Here is a 17,844-nt window from a genome sequence, read left to right as displayed (position 1 = left end):
TCTTTTTCCTTCTAAACCACATCTGGGAGAGGGAGTGGCAGTCAGTGAGATTAGAAAGATGGTAAAAGACTCATTACCCAGAATTTTTAATGTGTATGAATGAAATAAAGGCATAGCTTGTTCGAAAAGTATAGCATAAAGAATAAACAGGTAGCTCATTTATCTTACAAAATGATTTTTCAGACTTATAGGTTCATTACACAACTAGTAATTTCCCCATTTTTCTCTGCTTCCTTTCCTCACATCCACTTGGAAACCTTTTCACCTCCAGGCAACTTACTGAAATGATATAAAGCAAAGTTGAGTACTTTCTGGGCCTAAGACCTTATAATCCAGTATGCACAAGAGCTGCGTGGTAAACAGAAAAGGACAAATAAGAAGACTGCCACCTGGAACTACAGCTGATTTCTGCTCTTCTGAAAACTTGCCTTTTCACGTTTCAATATTGTTTCTACAATAAAAAAAATTCACGGAGAGTAAAAATAGCAAATATATGCTTTTATGAGAATTTTAAAGATGAGATGAGGCTCTGGAAAATGAATTTAATTAAGAACTGGCGACTGTGATGGTCAAATTCTAGAAAGCTTTTTGGTATAACATCAAAGACCAGCAGCCTTTCAAAAGTGGGAGCCAGGGTTCTAGGCCATGCTAGGTTGCATGCAGATGAGGAAATACAGATGCAGGTGGGCATTCTTACTGTGGGAGGTGGAAAGAGACTGTGCCAAATCCCAGGAGTAAAGACAATGATTTGGCAAGGAGGGGTGTTAGCGTGGGACGGGCCTTTGTAGCAGCCCACTCTTCTGGCCCTTCTTGACATCCCTGCCAACTTGCTAAATGAATAACATCAACTGGAACCAGCTTGTCAATGTGGTTCACCAGTGTTCCACAAAGAAACCCTGAAAATGCTGGGTTTACACACAAACCCCACGCTTTCCCACCGACTGCTGCAAATTTTAGTTATGTGCTTAGATTGAGGCAAAGGCTGCATTCACCTCTACATCGCCCACAGTGGGCCCTTTAGTACCTTCTCTTTCAAATGCAGCACCAAATTAACCATACATTTGTCAGAGAATGATTATCAGGGAAAGAATTACATTAAGCAGGGAGCTGTAACTGCAAAATCCTTTCTCATCTGTTCCCAATATGCCTCAACAAGTCAGAACTTCTTACCATCCTCATAAAGCAAGGCGGTTTACAATAAGGAGCAAATCTCCAAGAGATGGCAAGAATGACCAACGCAGCAATATAATCACAACCAAAATAAAGAGCAATCTCAGACTGTAAGGATTAGTTACAATGTATCCCCAAGAGAGTTGTAGTTTCCTTGTGGAGGGAAAATGGTCTATTTCCCCCCCCCAAATTCTATGTGTCCCCCTCTTTATAACACTGCATGCAAGAATAGTGCCTTGCATTCAAACACAGACCTATCAATGGAAGAACCATATCCCTTAGTCCAGAAAAATAATGATAAACACTATGTAGCTCACATGGTTTCCATGGGCTGCAAAGACTTAGCTACAATAAATGTACTAGGTCTGGGGTCAACAGAGGACAGATTTCCAAACCTTATGCAGAGATATACTTAAAATGACAGCTGAAAGCTGTTGCAATGCAGGCATGTCTGGTTCTGATTTTGTAACCAACAAAGAATGACCCAGAACACTGGTTTACGTGCCCACATGCTGTTGCCGAACAATAACTACATGCTAAGGGGCACCAGAAAGCAGTAGACCTACCTCATGCTCTAGGAGCCTACAGGCAATGGTGTTTCTTACAATGGAAAACTGCAGGTTACAGTTTGAAGAAGACATTATCCAACAGCAAACCAAACTAAGCCTTTCTACATCTCTAGTATCTTCAACCAGCGGAAATTTTCAAGAACTCCCAAGAAAGTAGCTGCAGAATTTGAAATTCAGGGTAAGTATGGAATTTAGACTATATCCATAATACATGATGGGCAGGGTATGCTACTATGCTTTGGACAGGTGGTGAGTGCTGCCCATAAGATCACCAGGAGCTGGTGGCCCTTGGTAGCTCCAAAAACATACAAGACAGGCACCTCAGAGCATCTGCCCATCTGGCCAATGGTCATCTGGCTTGGTCAAGTACAATGAGCACAGTCCTTTCCCAAATTCAAATGCCTTAAGGTAAACCACCTTCTCTCACTCAAGGGTGAGGCACAGTAAAATGTGTAGCAGAAGATGTGCAATAGGACCTGTTGTCATTACAGTCTCACTCCTACTTTTCATTTTGTGTTACTGAGGTAGAAGGATAGAGTAAGAAAGCAAGAGTGGTGAAAAAGGATACAATCACATTAAAACAAAAGAAAATAAAGTGAAGGAATTCAAACTACTTGCACAAAATAATTACTAAAACATTTCCATTATTTGTTTAGGTATGCAACTTAACAATAAATGATTTCTGAATTGTTTTTGAAAAAGGAGTAATTTTGAATTCCCTGGAGACTGCCAATTTTAATATATGCTATTGGGAATACATTTGCAAAAGCAAAATCTTTCATAAAAAAATTTATTCCCCAATCACCTTCTGTGATCATGGCATATACAGATTCTTATTGAACCCACTTAAATAGAGATACAAAGATCCACAGAATGAATGAAACAAGAGTTGAGACTGAGAGGCTGGCAAAAATAACAGGGAAAAAGTCAAGCATCCACACAGATGATCTGGTTTATCTTGAGTGTGTGAGGTACAGGACAACTACTGACATGTGCCCTCTCTGGAGCCTGTGAAGGGTGGGCTACTTCCTCCTACAAAACAAAACCTGCCTTTCTTCTTACTGTAGCTAATTCTGCCAGTTCAGAGCCTGTCCCTCTCACCTCTTTCTGAGTGCCTGCATGCCTGTAGCCGCCTCTCACAGCCAAAGGTGGGGAAGATGGCCCAGAGCTGATGTGGATGTCAGCCGAGGTATGTGTGTGTGCCAGACACCCCTGCAGCCCCCGGGGTGGAGAGATGAAAAACCAGCCCTGGCTTCCCCTTCAGAAACACATCTACTTGGCAAGGTAGCCAACTGGCACAGGTTCCTCCAAAGAGAGGGAGGCAGGCAGAGAGCAAAACTAAAAACACAGAGGCCTTGAGAAGGCATACCTGTGCACACCACGACCGACGGGAAAACAAGCCTACCTTTCTCAAGGAAGGGGAGGAGAGGGCCACGGTGGGGAAGAAAACAGTAGACCGGGGAGATGAGGCAACATCATTAAGCACCGCAAGCCTGTCTGCCTTGAACTCATTGCTTGCCATGTAGAAAGAGAGAAAAAGCTTAACTAATATATGACCCCAGGTGACTTCATTTTGTTTTATGTTTAGATTTTCCCCCCACTTTGTCTTTTTGTGGTAAGGAAAAGGGGGGTACTTAGGAACAGGCAGAGCTCACAAAGTTGGGCTTGAAGATGGCTTGCTTAAGAGGCCCAGGTACCCAGGACTGAGGAGCTGTCTTAGTAGCCTCAGTGAGCAAAATACCCTAGGGTCTAGTGCTTCAGCGCAGTGCTAAAGGGAGCGAAATGAATGGATGTTTGCAAAAATTTCAGTATCACAGCTGGCTAGCTAGTCAATGACATCATCAGTCTTTCAATCTAGTGGCACTGCGCGTGTGGGTTATTAAAAACGCTTGACCACACAAGGATGATCTGGTATCTACAAGGCACAGTACTAGGTTACCCAACAACTGGTCTATGCACTTGCTTAAATTCTCAGTAAAGCTGAGATTCCTATGAAAAAATTTTTCAAAAGATTTTTCAAAGAAAGTATTGTGGTAGACATTAAGGAAAATTTCAGATCTTATTTAGAACTTATTTTATAAGCACTTTGTGCCTCCTATTGTTTTTATTTTTATTACTACCACTTTTTTGTACTTAAGGTTTTATTTTGGACCTATGTGCGTAAAAGGAAATCGTACTGCAAGATTCTAGGACTTTCTTTGGTTTCACCAGCACACGTCATACTAGTATTGAGACAGGTCTTCAAGAGCAACCTTCCAGATGCTTATGGTGCTTTGCAGAGAGTTACAAAGAGAAGGGGGGTGGGGAACCAAATCCAACAACTCCTAGAGGTCGTGAAATGAAGCTACAGAATAGCTTGTTGCTGAACAGCATGGTCACCAGATGTGGGAAAATACTTTCCAATAGTGCAATTAAAGACCAAGCATTCTCATCATCTACTTGAATTTATGTCAGAGGACCACCTTTCTCCAACGTTTTTTGAATGAGTAAAACCTTTGATCCTTATTCCAAACCAAGGGAGAAAACAAGATTGTCCTTTTTATTTATTTGCTAAAAATTACAACTAATTCAACTGAAATAAAATGATCTTAAATACTTCAGTGTAAACTGTTCCATTTATATAATAGCAATTTTCATAAGGTTATCCCCCACATATTTTCATCATAATCAGTAACAACAGAATTCTGAAAGACTGAATAACAAACAGAAGTGACATGAGTGGATGGAAGACATGGAGAATAAAATTTGAATACTGGTTCTTGTGACAAGAACCAGTATTTCCCCATGTACAAGCTCTGATTAATCTCTATAGTTTTGCTTGAAGGTTACTCTGCCAAGTCCTCAATTATTTGCACAATTGATGACTTTTTCCATTCTCAATGGACTGCCTTCTTTCAGTTACCCAAAGACTATTCCTAGCTTTCATGTGCCATATGACTCTGCAGTAATGATGGATTTGGGGCCACGATTTCTCTTATAACTTCGTAATTCTATAACTCTATATATAACATAGCAAACACATATTCTGAGATATTTATAGAAAAAAATGATTTGCATACATACAAAAGCAGAGGGAGAAAACTTTATTTTGAGATATGGAATTTGGTAAGGCAAAAGACAAGCCTGAGCTTTTACTGAGAGTTGAAGTATAAACATTTTGGAGCTCCCCTAAGATGTCTAGACCAGTGTAACAGTCGTCTTTGTTTAGGGCAATGACTTCTAGTCTTAAATTTGTGACACCCTAGGGTGTCTCCAGATATCTCCCGAGGTGTTGTAAAATTCCCTCCACAAAATGCCAAGTAAAATAACTTTAATTCATTTAAAAAGTATGCCACACATGTTTAGACGCAGGGGAGGGTGTCCTGGAATCAAGAGAACAGTCTTAAGTATTTCAAAAGCTTCAGTCTTGTCAATTACATTTAAAAAATCTAAATCAATGTTTTTGAATAGATACAATAAATGCAGGAAATAAAGCAAGATGAGATGATCTATGCGTGTGGTTTTGTGGTTGGAAAAGACAGGGAAAGAGGTGGTTAGTTGGGACACTATTTTAGCGGAAAACTCTTTTGACTTTACTTACTAATGGTTGGATTAACACTGACTATCAATCAGAAACGCAGTTCATAGGTCCTCTCTACCTGGTTGCACTAAACGCAGTTCATAGGTCCTCTCTACCTGGTGCCTTGAAGTCGGTTTCAAAGATCTCTGTACGGTAGTAGTTTCTTTAAAACAAATGAACACAGACCACAGAAACTAGCAGCTAGTCATGGTAAGCTAAATTTTGCAGATTCTCTTAGCTTCTGACTGACACTGTCAACCTGAGGCCCTGAGATTACACAGAGGTTACACATTGCTGCTCTGCAATATCCACTTATTAACCTTCTTGGTCATCAAGAAGTTAGTAACTAAAACACCACCTTGGGTTTACCACTGAGAAGCTGGCTTATTGCCATTATGTTTTATTATACCTTCCAAATCTCCAATAAAATATGTTTTCTGATAGGTCACTGCCTCAGGCCTCACAGATTTCTTTATTTAGAACACCCACATCAATCATTGATAAATCTGAACTTGGATTTCTTCAAGAGTCATACACATATGCACTCAAAAAAAGACATCACTGAAAAAAGCATCCTTTTTTTATTAAACAGGCCTGTCTTTTCCCTGGAGAACTCGATTTCACTGTTTACTTTTTATTCTTCATATCACTGTCTATTTAAAATTAGAACCACGTTTACATTCCAATGAGAAATTCCTTACTAAATAATTTTTATTTAACCCTTTATCAACTGTTAATTGCTTTCCAAAAGAAGTTTCTTTCAAACTAGGCCCTTTTTGGCACATTTCAAAAGTTATCTGAGGAATCAAACATCTGAAAGTTGAGTAGGGAGAGGGAAAAAAGAAAGTATACTTGCCTTATTTGTAGCAGTAGCACTGGATCCAGGGACCACAGGCACGTTTGTCACTTGAACTGAAAGATAATTATTATCTATGAGTGGCCAGGCCCCTTCCACTTTGCATGTTTGGAAGTGATCCTTGAAAGTTCTGAGGTGAGGATCTCCAAACAAGCCACAAAAAAGGTAATTGGGAGGGTTCTGGTCCCCTCTCCTGTGTTCCCTGGCTCCAGCGTGGCTGTGATAGTTGCAAGGATCATGGGTCACTTCGGGGTTGGTAGAGGATGTGGGTCCATCCTTGGAACAATTCCTCTGGCTCATGAGGTCACTGATACCCAACACAGCAGAATGGTATACCAGGTTGCCACGGCAGGCTTTTGAAGTTCGCTGGGTACAGCCAGCATAGGCACGCAAGGCCTTGCAAAACTCAGAGTCAAAGCCGTCAATGGCAGAGTTCAGGTGAGAAGTCAGGGACACAAAGTCCGTGGTACATTTCTGGATTCGACATTGGGCTGGCTGTTGGCAGTCACCTATGGGAAAAAAGATAAGACCAAACATTTGTAAACTCTTCTTAACTTCCTGGGCTACATGAGAAAATGGCATTGTTCTTTAGGAACTGTTTGTTCTATTTTATATACTGTACTCCTATTTTAAGAAACCTTCAGAAATAGGGTTTCCTTGTGTTCCTGTGTCTTCCTCAAATTAAGCCACTGGAAGAAAAACTGCATGCAATTAGTTAACTTAAAACTTTAACGCATGAGCCACTGTGAGTGAACATGAGTCTAGTCCAGTGATCACAGGTTGAGATTACAAGGGAAGAGTAAATAAAATATTTTATCAATGTGGCTATTTGTTACAGGTTTTGAAAAAGATTCCTCTACTCTAAGGTTACGCCAAAAACATGAACATTGTTTTGATTTTCCAAAATTGCATAACATCCTTCAGAAAGCATTGGAAAAGCAGCACTAGGCACAAACCATGGTTAAAACCTTCCCACCTCAGGAAGGTGTAAAATCCTAAATTATAGTATAATTAGTTAAAACACCTTTACTTGATTTACCTGTATGGCTACAGAATAAGAAAACAAAACAAAACAAAACAAACAAAAATCCAGGTACTGTCATTCTACTTCTCCTGAGGCACATTTACCAAGAAACTTAAATAAACTGACACAATTTTCTAATTTCTACAAAATGTAAATGCTCTAAGAAGAAAAAAAAAAACAAAACACAAGATTAACTTGACCAAGCTATGTATTTGCTTTTTCCTTACCATCTATCTCCACTATCCTAGGATTCTAGCTCCCAAGCAGATCACAAGTAAAAGCACACTAAATAAAAACAATTCATATAAACATTATGAAAAAACAAAGTATTACTGTCCTATTAGTTTTTTTTTTTTTTTTTTTGAGACAGAGTCTCGCTCTGTCGCCCGGGCTGGAGTGCAGTGGCCGGATCTCAGCTCACTGCAAGCTCCGCCTCCCAGGTTTACTCCACTCTCCTGCCTCAGCCTCCCGAGTAGCTGGGACTACAGGCGCCCGCCACCTCGCCCGGCTAGCTTTTGTATTTTTTAGTAGAGACGAGGTTTCACCGTGTCAGCCAGGATGGTCTCAATCTCCTGACCTCGTGATCCGCCCGTCTCGGCCTCCCAAAGTGCTGAGATTACAGGCTTGAGCCACCGATGATGCTTTTTACTAGTTTCTCAAACAAAATTTATAAAATCTCCTAAAGCACAAAAGCACAAGAACTACCAATACTAGGTCAGTTTTGTGCCCCAAATAATTTAATATTCTGTTCCATAAAATGGAAACAACAGACTTAATGAAAAGAGACACTATCCTTTGTCATCAACTGCAAATTATATATAAATGAACTGTAACACACATTTGTGTTACATAAAATCTTTATAGGTCTTTAAACTATGGAGACATCTCTTAATCTCTTTAAGTATGAGGGTCCTCCATCTGAGAAATGAGGAAGCTATTCTAAGACGAAATTTGTCATCTTTTCCAGACAGTAAATATCTTCTAATTTATACTCTGGATGTGGGAAAAAATTCAGGGCCAGTAGATTATTATTAAATATATAATTATTTCAAGATGTGGATGCAATAAACTTTAGGATGATATCAAGATTTAGGGAACTCCATCTGATAAAGACTTAAAATTAAGTATAATATTGTCTTAGAAAGCTTAACATTTTCACTAGTAAACTGCTCTTAAATCCGAATTTAGTAGCTTGTAATCTGTTTCTGGCTTTAGCTGGGAGAAATACGTGGGAGGAGACAACTTCTGAAGACAACTCTGTCACCATTTTTAAATTTGAAAAATTCTACATTTTAAATTTTAAATTTCAAATCTTCTTGGGTTCTTTTGCTTTGGCTAAGGCTTCCAACAGCCTTTTGCTACAGAGATGATGGGAGGGAAAAGGGCTAAATAGAGAGATAGTGCATTTGGGTCAAAAGGGGAAAACACTATGTAGTCAAGGCTTGGTATTCACTTTAACCTGAGTCAAAGATTAAAACATTTTAATATGTTGGAGCTATGGATTTACAGCAATCATCAAATCATACTTAAAAAAAAATTTACAAAAACATCTTTGTGTGGAATCATGTTTGCTTATTCCAAAGCTGACAAAAGTAGCTCCCAGTATTTACAGAATTTCTCTTTCCAAAGCAGATCAAATAATTTTCGGCTATTTTTCACTAGAACCCAAATCAAAACTGAAACAGAAATTAACTAATTAAACAATCCCAAAAGGGTTAAAGCCATTTTGCATATGGAAAAACCAAGGCAAAGCGATATTAAAAGGCTTGTTCTAGCAGATTCATAAAACAGCTAGCATTATTAAGCCAGGAGGTGGTGCTTTCCCTCAAAACTTGTTCTTCCATCACAGGTCATATCTCCTCTTATTTCCTAACTCTAATGACAGTATTTGATGACCAAAAAAAAAAAAAGACTTAAGTAGCCACTGTATTTTTTTTTTTCTTTTAAAATCAGATACACAGAAAGCAAGAAAATAAACACGGGGCCAATATCTCAGTGATGAGGAGCTCTTAAGACTACAGATAAATGACAGCACAAGAACTTACCGCTAAACTTGCAGTGCCTATTTGTTCTTTTTATGGTCTATAAAATCTATCCGAGCATGTGTTTCTTTGTAATTATTTCAAACAGTCATAAAATATCAAAAGTAAGAACAGTATGGAAATGCAGATGGAATCATTCAGAAGGAAAGAAAAGTACAATTTAGTTTCCCAGCTCCCTTTTCATACCTTCCTTGCAACCCCCCAACCTTTCCCTTTTCCTTTTTTTTTTTTTTTTTTGAGACGGAGTCTTGCTCTTGTTGCCCAGGCTGGAGGGCAGTGGCGCGATCTCGGCTCACTGCAATCTCCACCTCCCAGTTTCAAGTGATTCTCCTGCCTCAGGCTCCCGAGTAGCTGGGATTATAGGCATGCACCCCCACGCCCGGCTAATTTTGTATTTTTAGTACAAACAGGGTTTCTCCACATTGGTCAGGCTGATCTTGAACTCCCGACCAGAGGTGATCCGCTCGCCTCAGCCTCCCAAAGTGCTGGGATTACAGGCGTGAGCCACTGCGCCGGCCTAAACCTCTCCCTTTTTCATAGCAGGTAGGTGTTGACTGCTTAAAGAAATCTCAAATCAAACAGATCTCCCGAGGTTCTTTTGCTTTGGCTAAGGCTTCCAACAGCCTTTTGCTAAAGAGATGACGGGAGAGAAGAGGGCTAGAGAGAAAGTGCATTTGGGTCAGCATTTTCAGCTTTGCTGTGGGCTCCTATATAATGACTAACTTGCAGCATACACCCAGAAATATCCAGGCTTCATGAATTTATAACGACAATGCACACTTTGCCTGTTACAGGTGGTAAAGTAAGCCTCCTGCCAAAATGCCAAGACAATGCGGAACAGAAACAATTTCAAGGATGTAGCCAAGAAGGCCATGAAGTGTATGAGTAAGCAAGTTAACTCCCATATTGGATCTCCATTCACGAATTGCAGAGGTTTGCTTTAAAAAAAAGTGAAACTAAAGGTACTCCTTTCATATTCTTTTCATTCCCCAAGGGCAGAATTAAAACTCTGCAGTTACAGATTTCTCTACTTTTGGGTCAGATCATCTGTGATCAGTGTGACAGTATTTTCATATCAGTTATTGAATATGCTAAAGCCTTTGTGGGTCTAGAGCTTTCATTTCATCATTTTTTAATGAGTCAGACATAAAGACCTCACCATTCAAGACAGTTTCCTTAACACCAGGACTACACGTGTGAATCTGCAGCACAATCACCAGTTTATACTAAAAGAAATGAGATACGCTGAAGCTGAACTAAGTGAAATGTGGAGCCATATGGGGTGCTGAGGCAGATGATAAGGATTCAGGCATAAAATACACAGTATAGTCCATCTGCAAAGAGCACTGGCACTCTTGCTAGGCTCCCTTCTCTGAGAAACAACCCGGGCATTTAAACAGCACCACTCTTCAAAGAAATCTCTCAAAAGCAGCGTTCTTTTCTTTAACAGGATTAATCGCTTCACTCCAATAAGCTGTCCATAGAAATCACTCACCACATTATGTTGGGTTGAATCTAATGGTGACTTAAATGAGGACACATGAAGCTACTGAGAGCTTCACATTCCAAATTCTTGAACTAAGACACCCTACTTTTCTAAACCTTTAAGCCAACTTACTATGCCTTTCAAAGGCCAGCAAAGAAATCTTCAGGGACCACATTCCAATTCTGTCACAGGATCCTATGGCAACTATGGGAAACAATATCCAAGCAGCTAAGGGGGACAGAGTCCCACCTAGCACAATTTCCATTTCATGAAAAGTATGTTTTGTATTATGGACACATATTTTTCGCACAAAACACTCCTGAATATATCTTTTAACATGTCAAGAAAAATGTTCCACGTAACTACATGCAGATTGACACTATTTTCTAAGGTTCTTAAGTTACTAATTGAAAGCCGTGATCATTCTAAAGCTTTCTATTACACTTTTTTATTAAGTCGTCAGTCTTTTCCCTGATTGTAGGTGTTGAAAAGCAGCTATTACATCACAACGCAAAGCTACGCAAAGTAAATTAAGTCTTCTCAGATGCCACACTTTCCCCCCCAATACTTAAAAGACCTCCCTGATTTTTAGCATGGCGGGTATGGTTTAATAAATAAGTAAAAATTACTCCGCACAGTTGCGTAGCATCGAAGTTCAGGATTTTCCAGACCAGAACGTTGTGAAGTGTCTCATATATACAGGACAAAAAGGTCTCGAAGCAAAAGAAACTTATCCAATGCTCTGTTTGTTCTCAAGACTAAAAGATAATGCCTCTTTCAACCTTAGCATTAAAAAAAGTTCTTTGTCTAGGCAAATTCCTAAAATAAAATAGTGTGAAGAGCGTCCTGGATTTTCATAAAACGATTTTTTTAAAAGAAAATAGGTATCACATGGTAGAAGGCTCATCTGCAGGCTTACTTCCCTAGGAACACATTCCTCAAGGCTGGGGAAGCGCCGACCTCCAGAAGGCAGCATGGTTATCTGTCAACCCCTCACGGAGCCCGAAGACACCCGGCTAGCCACTGAGCACGAGCTTTTCCCGGGAGGCTGATAGCTGAATTAAAAGCAGCTTTTGCCAAAACGAAAGAAATCCCTAGTCAAAAAAGTTGACGTTACTTCGAGATTAACTCCCAGGTTTGCAAAATCTGGTGAAAATCTTTCCATCTGGTGCGCTTCCTTCGCCTCGCCACCACCCCCAACTCAAGAAAAACAGCACAAGGCTCCTGGTCTCCCTCCGAGGAGGCTGCGGCGGCGGAAACCTGATCCGAGCCTGACTTTCAGTAAACACCAGCGCAGAGCAATAAAGCATCCGGAACATTTGTCTCCGGCGCGCGGCCCCCGCCCGCTAAATGTTTGATAAGCGGCTGTCGGAGGGGAGATTTGTCAGCGGTCCGAGCCGAGGGTGGGGAAAGGACTCGTCTTTGCGCCCGGCGGCCGCGTTTCTGTCGCCGGGAGCCCGGCAGAGGTGCGTGTCAGGGGCTCGGGAGGCCTTTCTCGTTGCGCCGCGCCGCGCCACGCCACCCTTCCGCCCCGGCGAGCGCCTTCGAGACCTGGGGCTGTTTGGGAACAAAGCCCTCGGCCCCGGGGCTGGCTCCCCTCACGCGCTCCCGTCCTACCTGCGTGGAGCAGCTCGAGGCTGAGCAGCAGCAGCAGTAGCAGCTCCAGCGGCGGCGGGCAGAGCCCGGGACGGCGGCGCTGCTCAACCTCGGCGGCAGCAGGGGCGGCGCTGGAAGGTGCTGCTCTCAAGCCCATGCCCGTCCATGCAGGTCTCGTGGGCTCCGGCGAGGGCGGCGGGGCGGGCGCCGTGGCGGGTCTGGGCCCGTGGCTGCGGCATGGGCCGGGGGACGCGCCTCGCTTCCTCTTCTTCCTCCTTCAGGCCCGTGTAGCAGATGGGGAGCCACCACCGCCGCAGCAAGCAGCGCGCCGCGGGCACAGCCAGTCGGCGGCGGCAGCAACGGGGCGCAAGGGCATCGTGGCGGCCAGAGGCGGCGGTCAGGGAAAGAGGGGCGGAAGAGAAGACACAAAGACGGTAAGCGACTGCTGAGACGAGTCCCGAGCGCGCCAGCACCCCGTCCCCAGCCAGCGTGGGCTCGGCGGGCGTAGACCTCCAAGCGGCTCGCCCAGCCCTAGCGTGCGGCGGCCGCCGGCGGCCCGGATATCTCTGCGCGGCAGCCCCCGCGGTCAATCAATCTCAGTCCCGTACTGCCGTCCCGCCCCGGCCTGTGCCCACCAATCCGCGACGCCATCATCCCCCGCCGCGTCCCTCCCTTCCTTCCCATTGGTTTTGACCGCACGTCCGCCCGACTCAGCCTGCCAATCGCAGGACCCAGAGGGCTCGCTCCCCCCTCCCGCTCAGTGTAATTCGAGTTCCGTGTCCATCGAGACTGCAAGTCCTCTCCTGCGCCGCAACCTTCCTCGCACTCCCTTTCCTCGCCTCTCTACCACCTTCCGCGATTTACTGTTTCCTTGCGCCCAATAGAAATGGGCGACCGCAATTCTCACTCCCGCCGGCGTTACAAAGGTACCGGCCTTTGACCTCTGCTTGAATTAATGTGATCCGATTCTTCTTCCCTCCAAGTTTTTTTTTTTTTTTTTTTTTTTTAATTTAATTACCCTACCCCGCCCTGGCCCGGCCAACTTCAGCTCCACCTCCTTGGAGGAAGCTGGCGCTTTTACAGAGCGCCGCGCGGCAGGTCCCCTTTTAGCCAATCACATCTGCGGAACAGCGTTCCGAACCGTTTGCGGGTGTCTGGTAAAGCAAGCTCGGGGCAGTGTTGGAAATCTGAATGTCACCCGCGCTCCGGAGCAGATAGGATGGGCTGGGAAGGTACCCGTGAACTCCCGGCGGAATTCGCTGGCAGCTGTGCGAGGCTCAGGTGTTCTAGTTTCTTTGACATTTCCCTTCCTGAAAGCGGCAAGGAGAGGTCTAAGAGTGGGCAAACTTCAACGTTCGGTTACAGTGTAATTAATGAGAATGGTGGGTTTTTATGCAGTGTAATTATGCCACGATTTGTTGGTGCTCAGTGACTTTCACATATTTCTACAGATTATTTCAATTTTCCGCAAATTTCTACAGATTAATTCAATGGCAGGTCACTTTCTCCTTTTATGATCGGATGGGTCCGAAAGTGAGGAAAAAGACAATTGTCTGCAAAGAAAGAGGCTGCCAAGTGGAGACAGAAAAGCAGTTATGAGACTGGTGATAGATTCCAATTTGTTATCAGTAGGTGTGAAGTGGTATCTAATCTCAAGAATGACCTCAAGGCTGAGAGACACTTGATACTGCCCTTACCTTTGCCTTTCCCCAAACAGCACAGGACTGCCATTTAAAATCCACTAACATCCAAATCGTAGTTGGCAACGCTACACGCTACCTTACTCAGAATCTCTAATTAGGAATTTCGTATCAACCACGGACATGCTGATATTCCACACATGTTTAAATGTGCTAATCAATGGACTAAGATAATTGAGGGGCAAACCTTCGGTCTCACCAGCTCACTCATTAGACACATTGTGAATTGCCCAAACCACTAGGTCCCTAATGAAGGATGCCTATCTGTTTTTACTGTAACTTTTCATTAGTTACTTATTACATACTATGATGACTTACGGGGTAAACACACCTTTCACTATCCATGATATAATCCAAGCCTGTGTATATCCATAATATGCTTAATAATAGCTTCACAGTTGCCTGGAGAAATGACTTTTGGGGAGGAAGGTATATGACATTTTTAGATAATACTGTGGATTAAATATTATTAGAGCAAAAATTTACAATCTTGCAATCACTTCATATAACTAATGAGGTACAGTTCATGACATACTAAGAAGCATCTTTAAAAAGTAATCAAATACTGATTTTCAAAGTATTTGGCTGACAAAGACTAAAGTTTTTTTTCTCTGAATCCAACATTTAATTCGACCCCTATACAAGAAACATCTCACTTTATTGATCATACTTCAAAACATATACTCAATAGTTAAGGATCAATAATTTCTGTTTGGTTTGGGTCTTTCCACTCGTGACTTTGTATGATGGCTTTTACTCCCCTCCCCCCATATCCTGTTCCTTAACTACACGGGTGCTCTAGATTTTCCTATCAATAGAGGGCGTCCTCGAGTCATTGCATACCCTGGTGTCGTTAAACGGAACTATTCTTCAGAGGAAAAACTTCATCTCTAAGGCGCTTTATTGCTCCTCTGTTGTAAAATTTGACAAGCTCGAGATTTATAAGCCTAACAATTCACTTTCTATTGCTGCATAATTGTTCAGCCGCTAAAGGAAAATGCTAATTTTCACAATTAAACCGCAAGGTGGTTCCTATTTTCAAGACATAGATCAGTTGACACACTCGCGGGTAAATTCGTACTGTTCGCAAGAGCAGGAATTGGCTTGGAAAGCAAGAGTGTAGTGAATAGTCGCTTATAGCGCAGCCACTCCTCAATCCCGTGAGCTGCAAGTTACAAAGGATTTTAGATTCTACAAAGAAAAATCGGGGAGTGAGGTAGAACACAAACATAAAATCGGTGACTTATAAAAGTTTTATGTTTTAATCAGAAAAAAATCATGAAGTGACTGATGAGTTGTGCAACTCACACATCCACCCTGTTTCTTGCCACTGGTACTCTTTCTCCCTTCCTCTTTGTTTTCAGGAAGGAAGGAGGAGACCTGAACAGTACATCCAGAGAATCCAGCAAAGCACACCACGGTATGAACGTGCAAGTGCACAGAATTAAAACACATCTCAGAAACACTAATGGATTCTAAACAAGATGCGGTTTCATTTCCTGAACCTATACGTGATGTTTTTAACTGTTCTCCAGTTAATATGTCTCCATTTCCAGAAATCTAACAGGAGAATCTCTGACTGCTTAACAGATCACCTAGGTTTGCGATTTGTGCAATCCATTCTAGAGTAAGGGCTCCCCGGCTGCTCCCCAGCCACTGTGTACCCAAAGCAGCGGCTGAAATAGCTCAGAGTCCGACAGCTCAGCGTCAAGCAGCCTGTGGTTTGTACTTACATCATTTTTTTTTTCATAGTAGGAGTAAAAGTTTATTAAAAAGCGTTAGAACAGTAAGGAAAGGAAAGGAGAGAAAACAAGGAAAGTACAACTTGGAAGAGGGCCAAGCGGGCGACTTGAGAAACCAAGTGCCTGTACTTACATCATTCTTAACCCTTCCGCTCCTGGAGGGGGCTCAGCGGGATCAGGGGGCCCCCGAACTTCGGAACACGCAGGACCTGGGTGTGAGAGAAGAGTCCCAGAGCTTGGTGTGAGCAATGCACTCCCGGAGGGAGACAGCCCGGGGCTTGCGAAGGGCTCATCACCCGCTCGTAGACAACGGGCCCCCGGCAATCCCTGCGGGCTCCGCCGCTGCTCTCACCGCTCAAAACGGCAGGTGCAAAAAGCATTTGGGAGCCGCTTGCCAGCGCGCAGAGGTAATGCGCTTCCTGTCCATTTATCTCAGGAAACCAGTGCAGCCTTCCCTTCGAAACAAAATTAACCTCTCATTAGCCAGCCACTCGTTCCCAAGAAGGCCTTAAAAGCTTTACCGGCTCGCTAATGTATTTAGGCTTTTCTTCCAGGCAAACGCAGCCGCCGGTCTTGACTGCCATCAGCTCAAGGGGTTCCTCTGGGCTCTCCCGCGAGCCAACAGCTGACCTCTCTCCAGCCTAGTCTGGGAAACTCCAGCCAACCCAGGATCCCATTTTGTAGTCCCGGGCAGACCCGACACCCCTGAAAGAACTCCACTCCAGAAGACGCCAGAACAAGTTCCCACGAATTTCATGGGCGCCCTTCACATCAAAACCTCAGCTCCCCTGTCCTCAAGGAACGGGGAAGAGAGCCGGGGAGGGACTTCGGTGGCCAGCTGTCCCTGGGTCGTGGGCGCTGTTTGCTCTGCGGAGCGCCAGCCCTGCACACAGCGGGTGCGGGAAGCGTTGATGGGAGGCTGGAGGGCGGGGTGAGCGTAAACTAGGATCTAGCCGGTTCCAGGCGTAGAGAATCAAATGTGGTCCTATATCTGTAAGTAGCGAAAAGGGGCTTTTGGGAGAGCTTTCTCACTCCGGTCCCCCGCCGCCTTGAGGCTGGCAGATTTATACCACACAGGTGGATGGAGACCTAAACAAAACAGTCCCGGCCGCTGCCTGCCGCTCGCCCCCCACGTCCCCCGGGCCCACCGCAAACTTCAACAAAATAAACAACTCACCACAGGCATTCCCTTGTCTGCAGCGCGACGCTTGCCAGCTGGGAAAATAAGCCGCAAGCCACGCGGCCAAGGCGCAGAGGGAAGGCAGCGCGGCACCCGCCCCCCTCTCCCTCAGGTTGGGGGCAGCGGGACTCGGGGCGGGAGGGAGGCTCCGCCTCGGGGGCCGCTTTCCCAGCTCTCCGATTCCGGAATGAGCTCTCGGAGAGGAGCTGCGCCCTTCCAGCTAGCCGGATTTCTCCGCCACCTAGGGGAGAGGGCGGGGAGCCAAATCCCTCAGTCCCCCGCACCCCAGCAGCTTCCTCCAGGCAGCTTTTTCCCCAGTCCAGCCTCAAATAGAGGTGAACAGAGAACCCCCTCCTCCCGGCAACTCCTCTATTGCCACACTGCCCCCTGCCGGCGCTACCCGGCTCATTCCGGCACAGCGGACGGCTAGGGGCATAGGGGCGCCCCAGACCCCAATGTCCAGGTCCGGGCTCAGTTCTCTCTTCGCCTTTTCCCCCACCACACTCAGTCTTGCACAAAGACGCCTTTCACGCCGCCAGCGCCACCCTCCGCGCTGCCCTCCGGGCCGGCAGCCGTGCCTTCGCCCACCCGCGGCACCAGCCGATTCCTGGTGGGCGATTGTGCCACTAGTCGCCAGGCAGGGCGGCAGCGGACGCGTGCGGGCCGTTCCCACTCTGCGCCTCGGCCAAGGCGCCAGATGCGCTGCCCCCCGCCACGTTCTCTAGCTGCCCGCCGGCAGCAGCAGAATGCTCCCCTTTCTCTCCGTAAATGATTGTTAAGGGTCTTCCAAGTGTTTCTAAAACGGGGACAGTGGCGGGAATGGTCCTCTGGACTTTCGCCGAAATAAGGAATCCGGCGATCTTCCCTGACCACCAAAGGTGCCAGTGTGTCTTTACAGCTTAAGAAAGTCAAAGATAAAG

At 44.6% G+C, this 17,844-nt stretch overlaps 1 protein-coding gene and 1 long non-coding RNA gene across 4 annotated transcripts in view; one reads left to right on the top strand and one right to left on the bottom strand.

Annotated features, from left to right (window-relative positions):
- Window positions 1-17,391, bottom strand: part of RGMB (repulsive guidance molecule BMP co-receptor b) — a 28,070-nt gene extending 10,679 nt beyond the window's left edge. Inside the window, exons 1-4 of one of the 3 annotated variants that reach the window (XM_017890743.1) lie at window positions 16,922-17,391; window positions 15,878-15,953; window positions 12,324-12,577; window positions 6,155-6,663 (exon numbers count right to left, since the gene is read on the bottom strand). In XM_017890743.1, coding sequence (XP_017746232.1) covers window positions 6,155-6,663; window positions 12,324-12,577; window positions 15,878-15,882 — 768 coding nt within the window. In that variant the 5' untranslated portion in view covers window positions 15,883-15,953; window positions 16,922-17,391. Of the gene's footprint in view, window positions 1-6,154; window positions 6,664-12,323; window positions 12,578-15,877; window positions 15,954-16,096; window positions 16,114-16,265; window positions 16,281-16,921 lie in introns of those variants that run through there. The other 2 variants (XM_017890752.1, XM_017890740.1) reach the window with 2 other exon arrangements.
- Window positions 15,878-16,929, top strand: LOC108541297 (uncharacterized). The gene is made up of 2 exons (XR_001888923.1): window positions 15,878-16,151; window positions 16,299-16,929. It is a non-coding gene; the product is annotated as an uncharacterized LOC108541297 (long non-coding RNA).
- Window positions 17,392-17,844: the final 453 nt, after the last annotated feature.

The sequence above is a fragment of the Rhinopithecus bieti genome, unplaced genomic scaffold (assembly GCF_001698545.2).
Source record: "Rhinopithecus bieti isolate Rb0 unplaced genomic scaffold, ASM169854v2 scaffold_1527, whole genome shotgun sequence".
NCBI classification, from domain to species: domain Eukaryota; kingdom Metazoa; phylum Chordata; class Mammalia; order Primates; family Cercopithecidae; genus Rhinopithecus; species Rhinopithecus bieti.
This window is presented reverse-complemented; position numbering and strand designations above follow the sequence as displayed.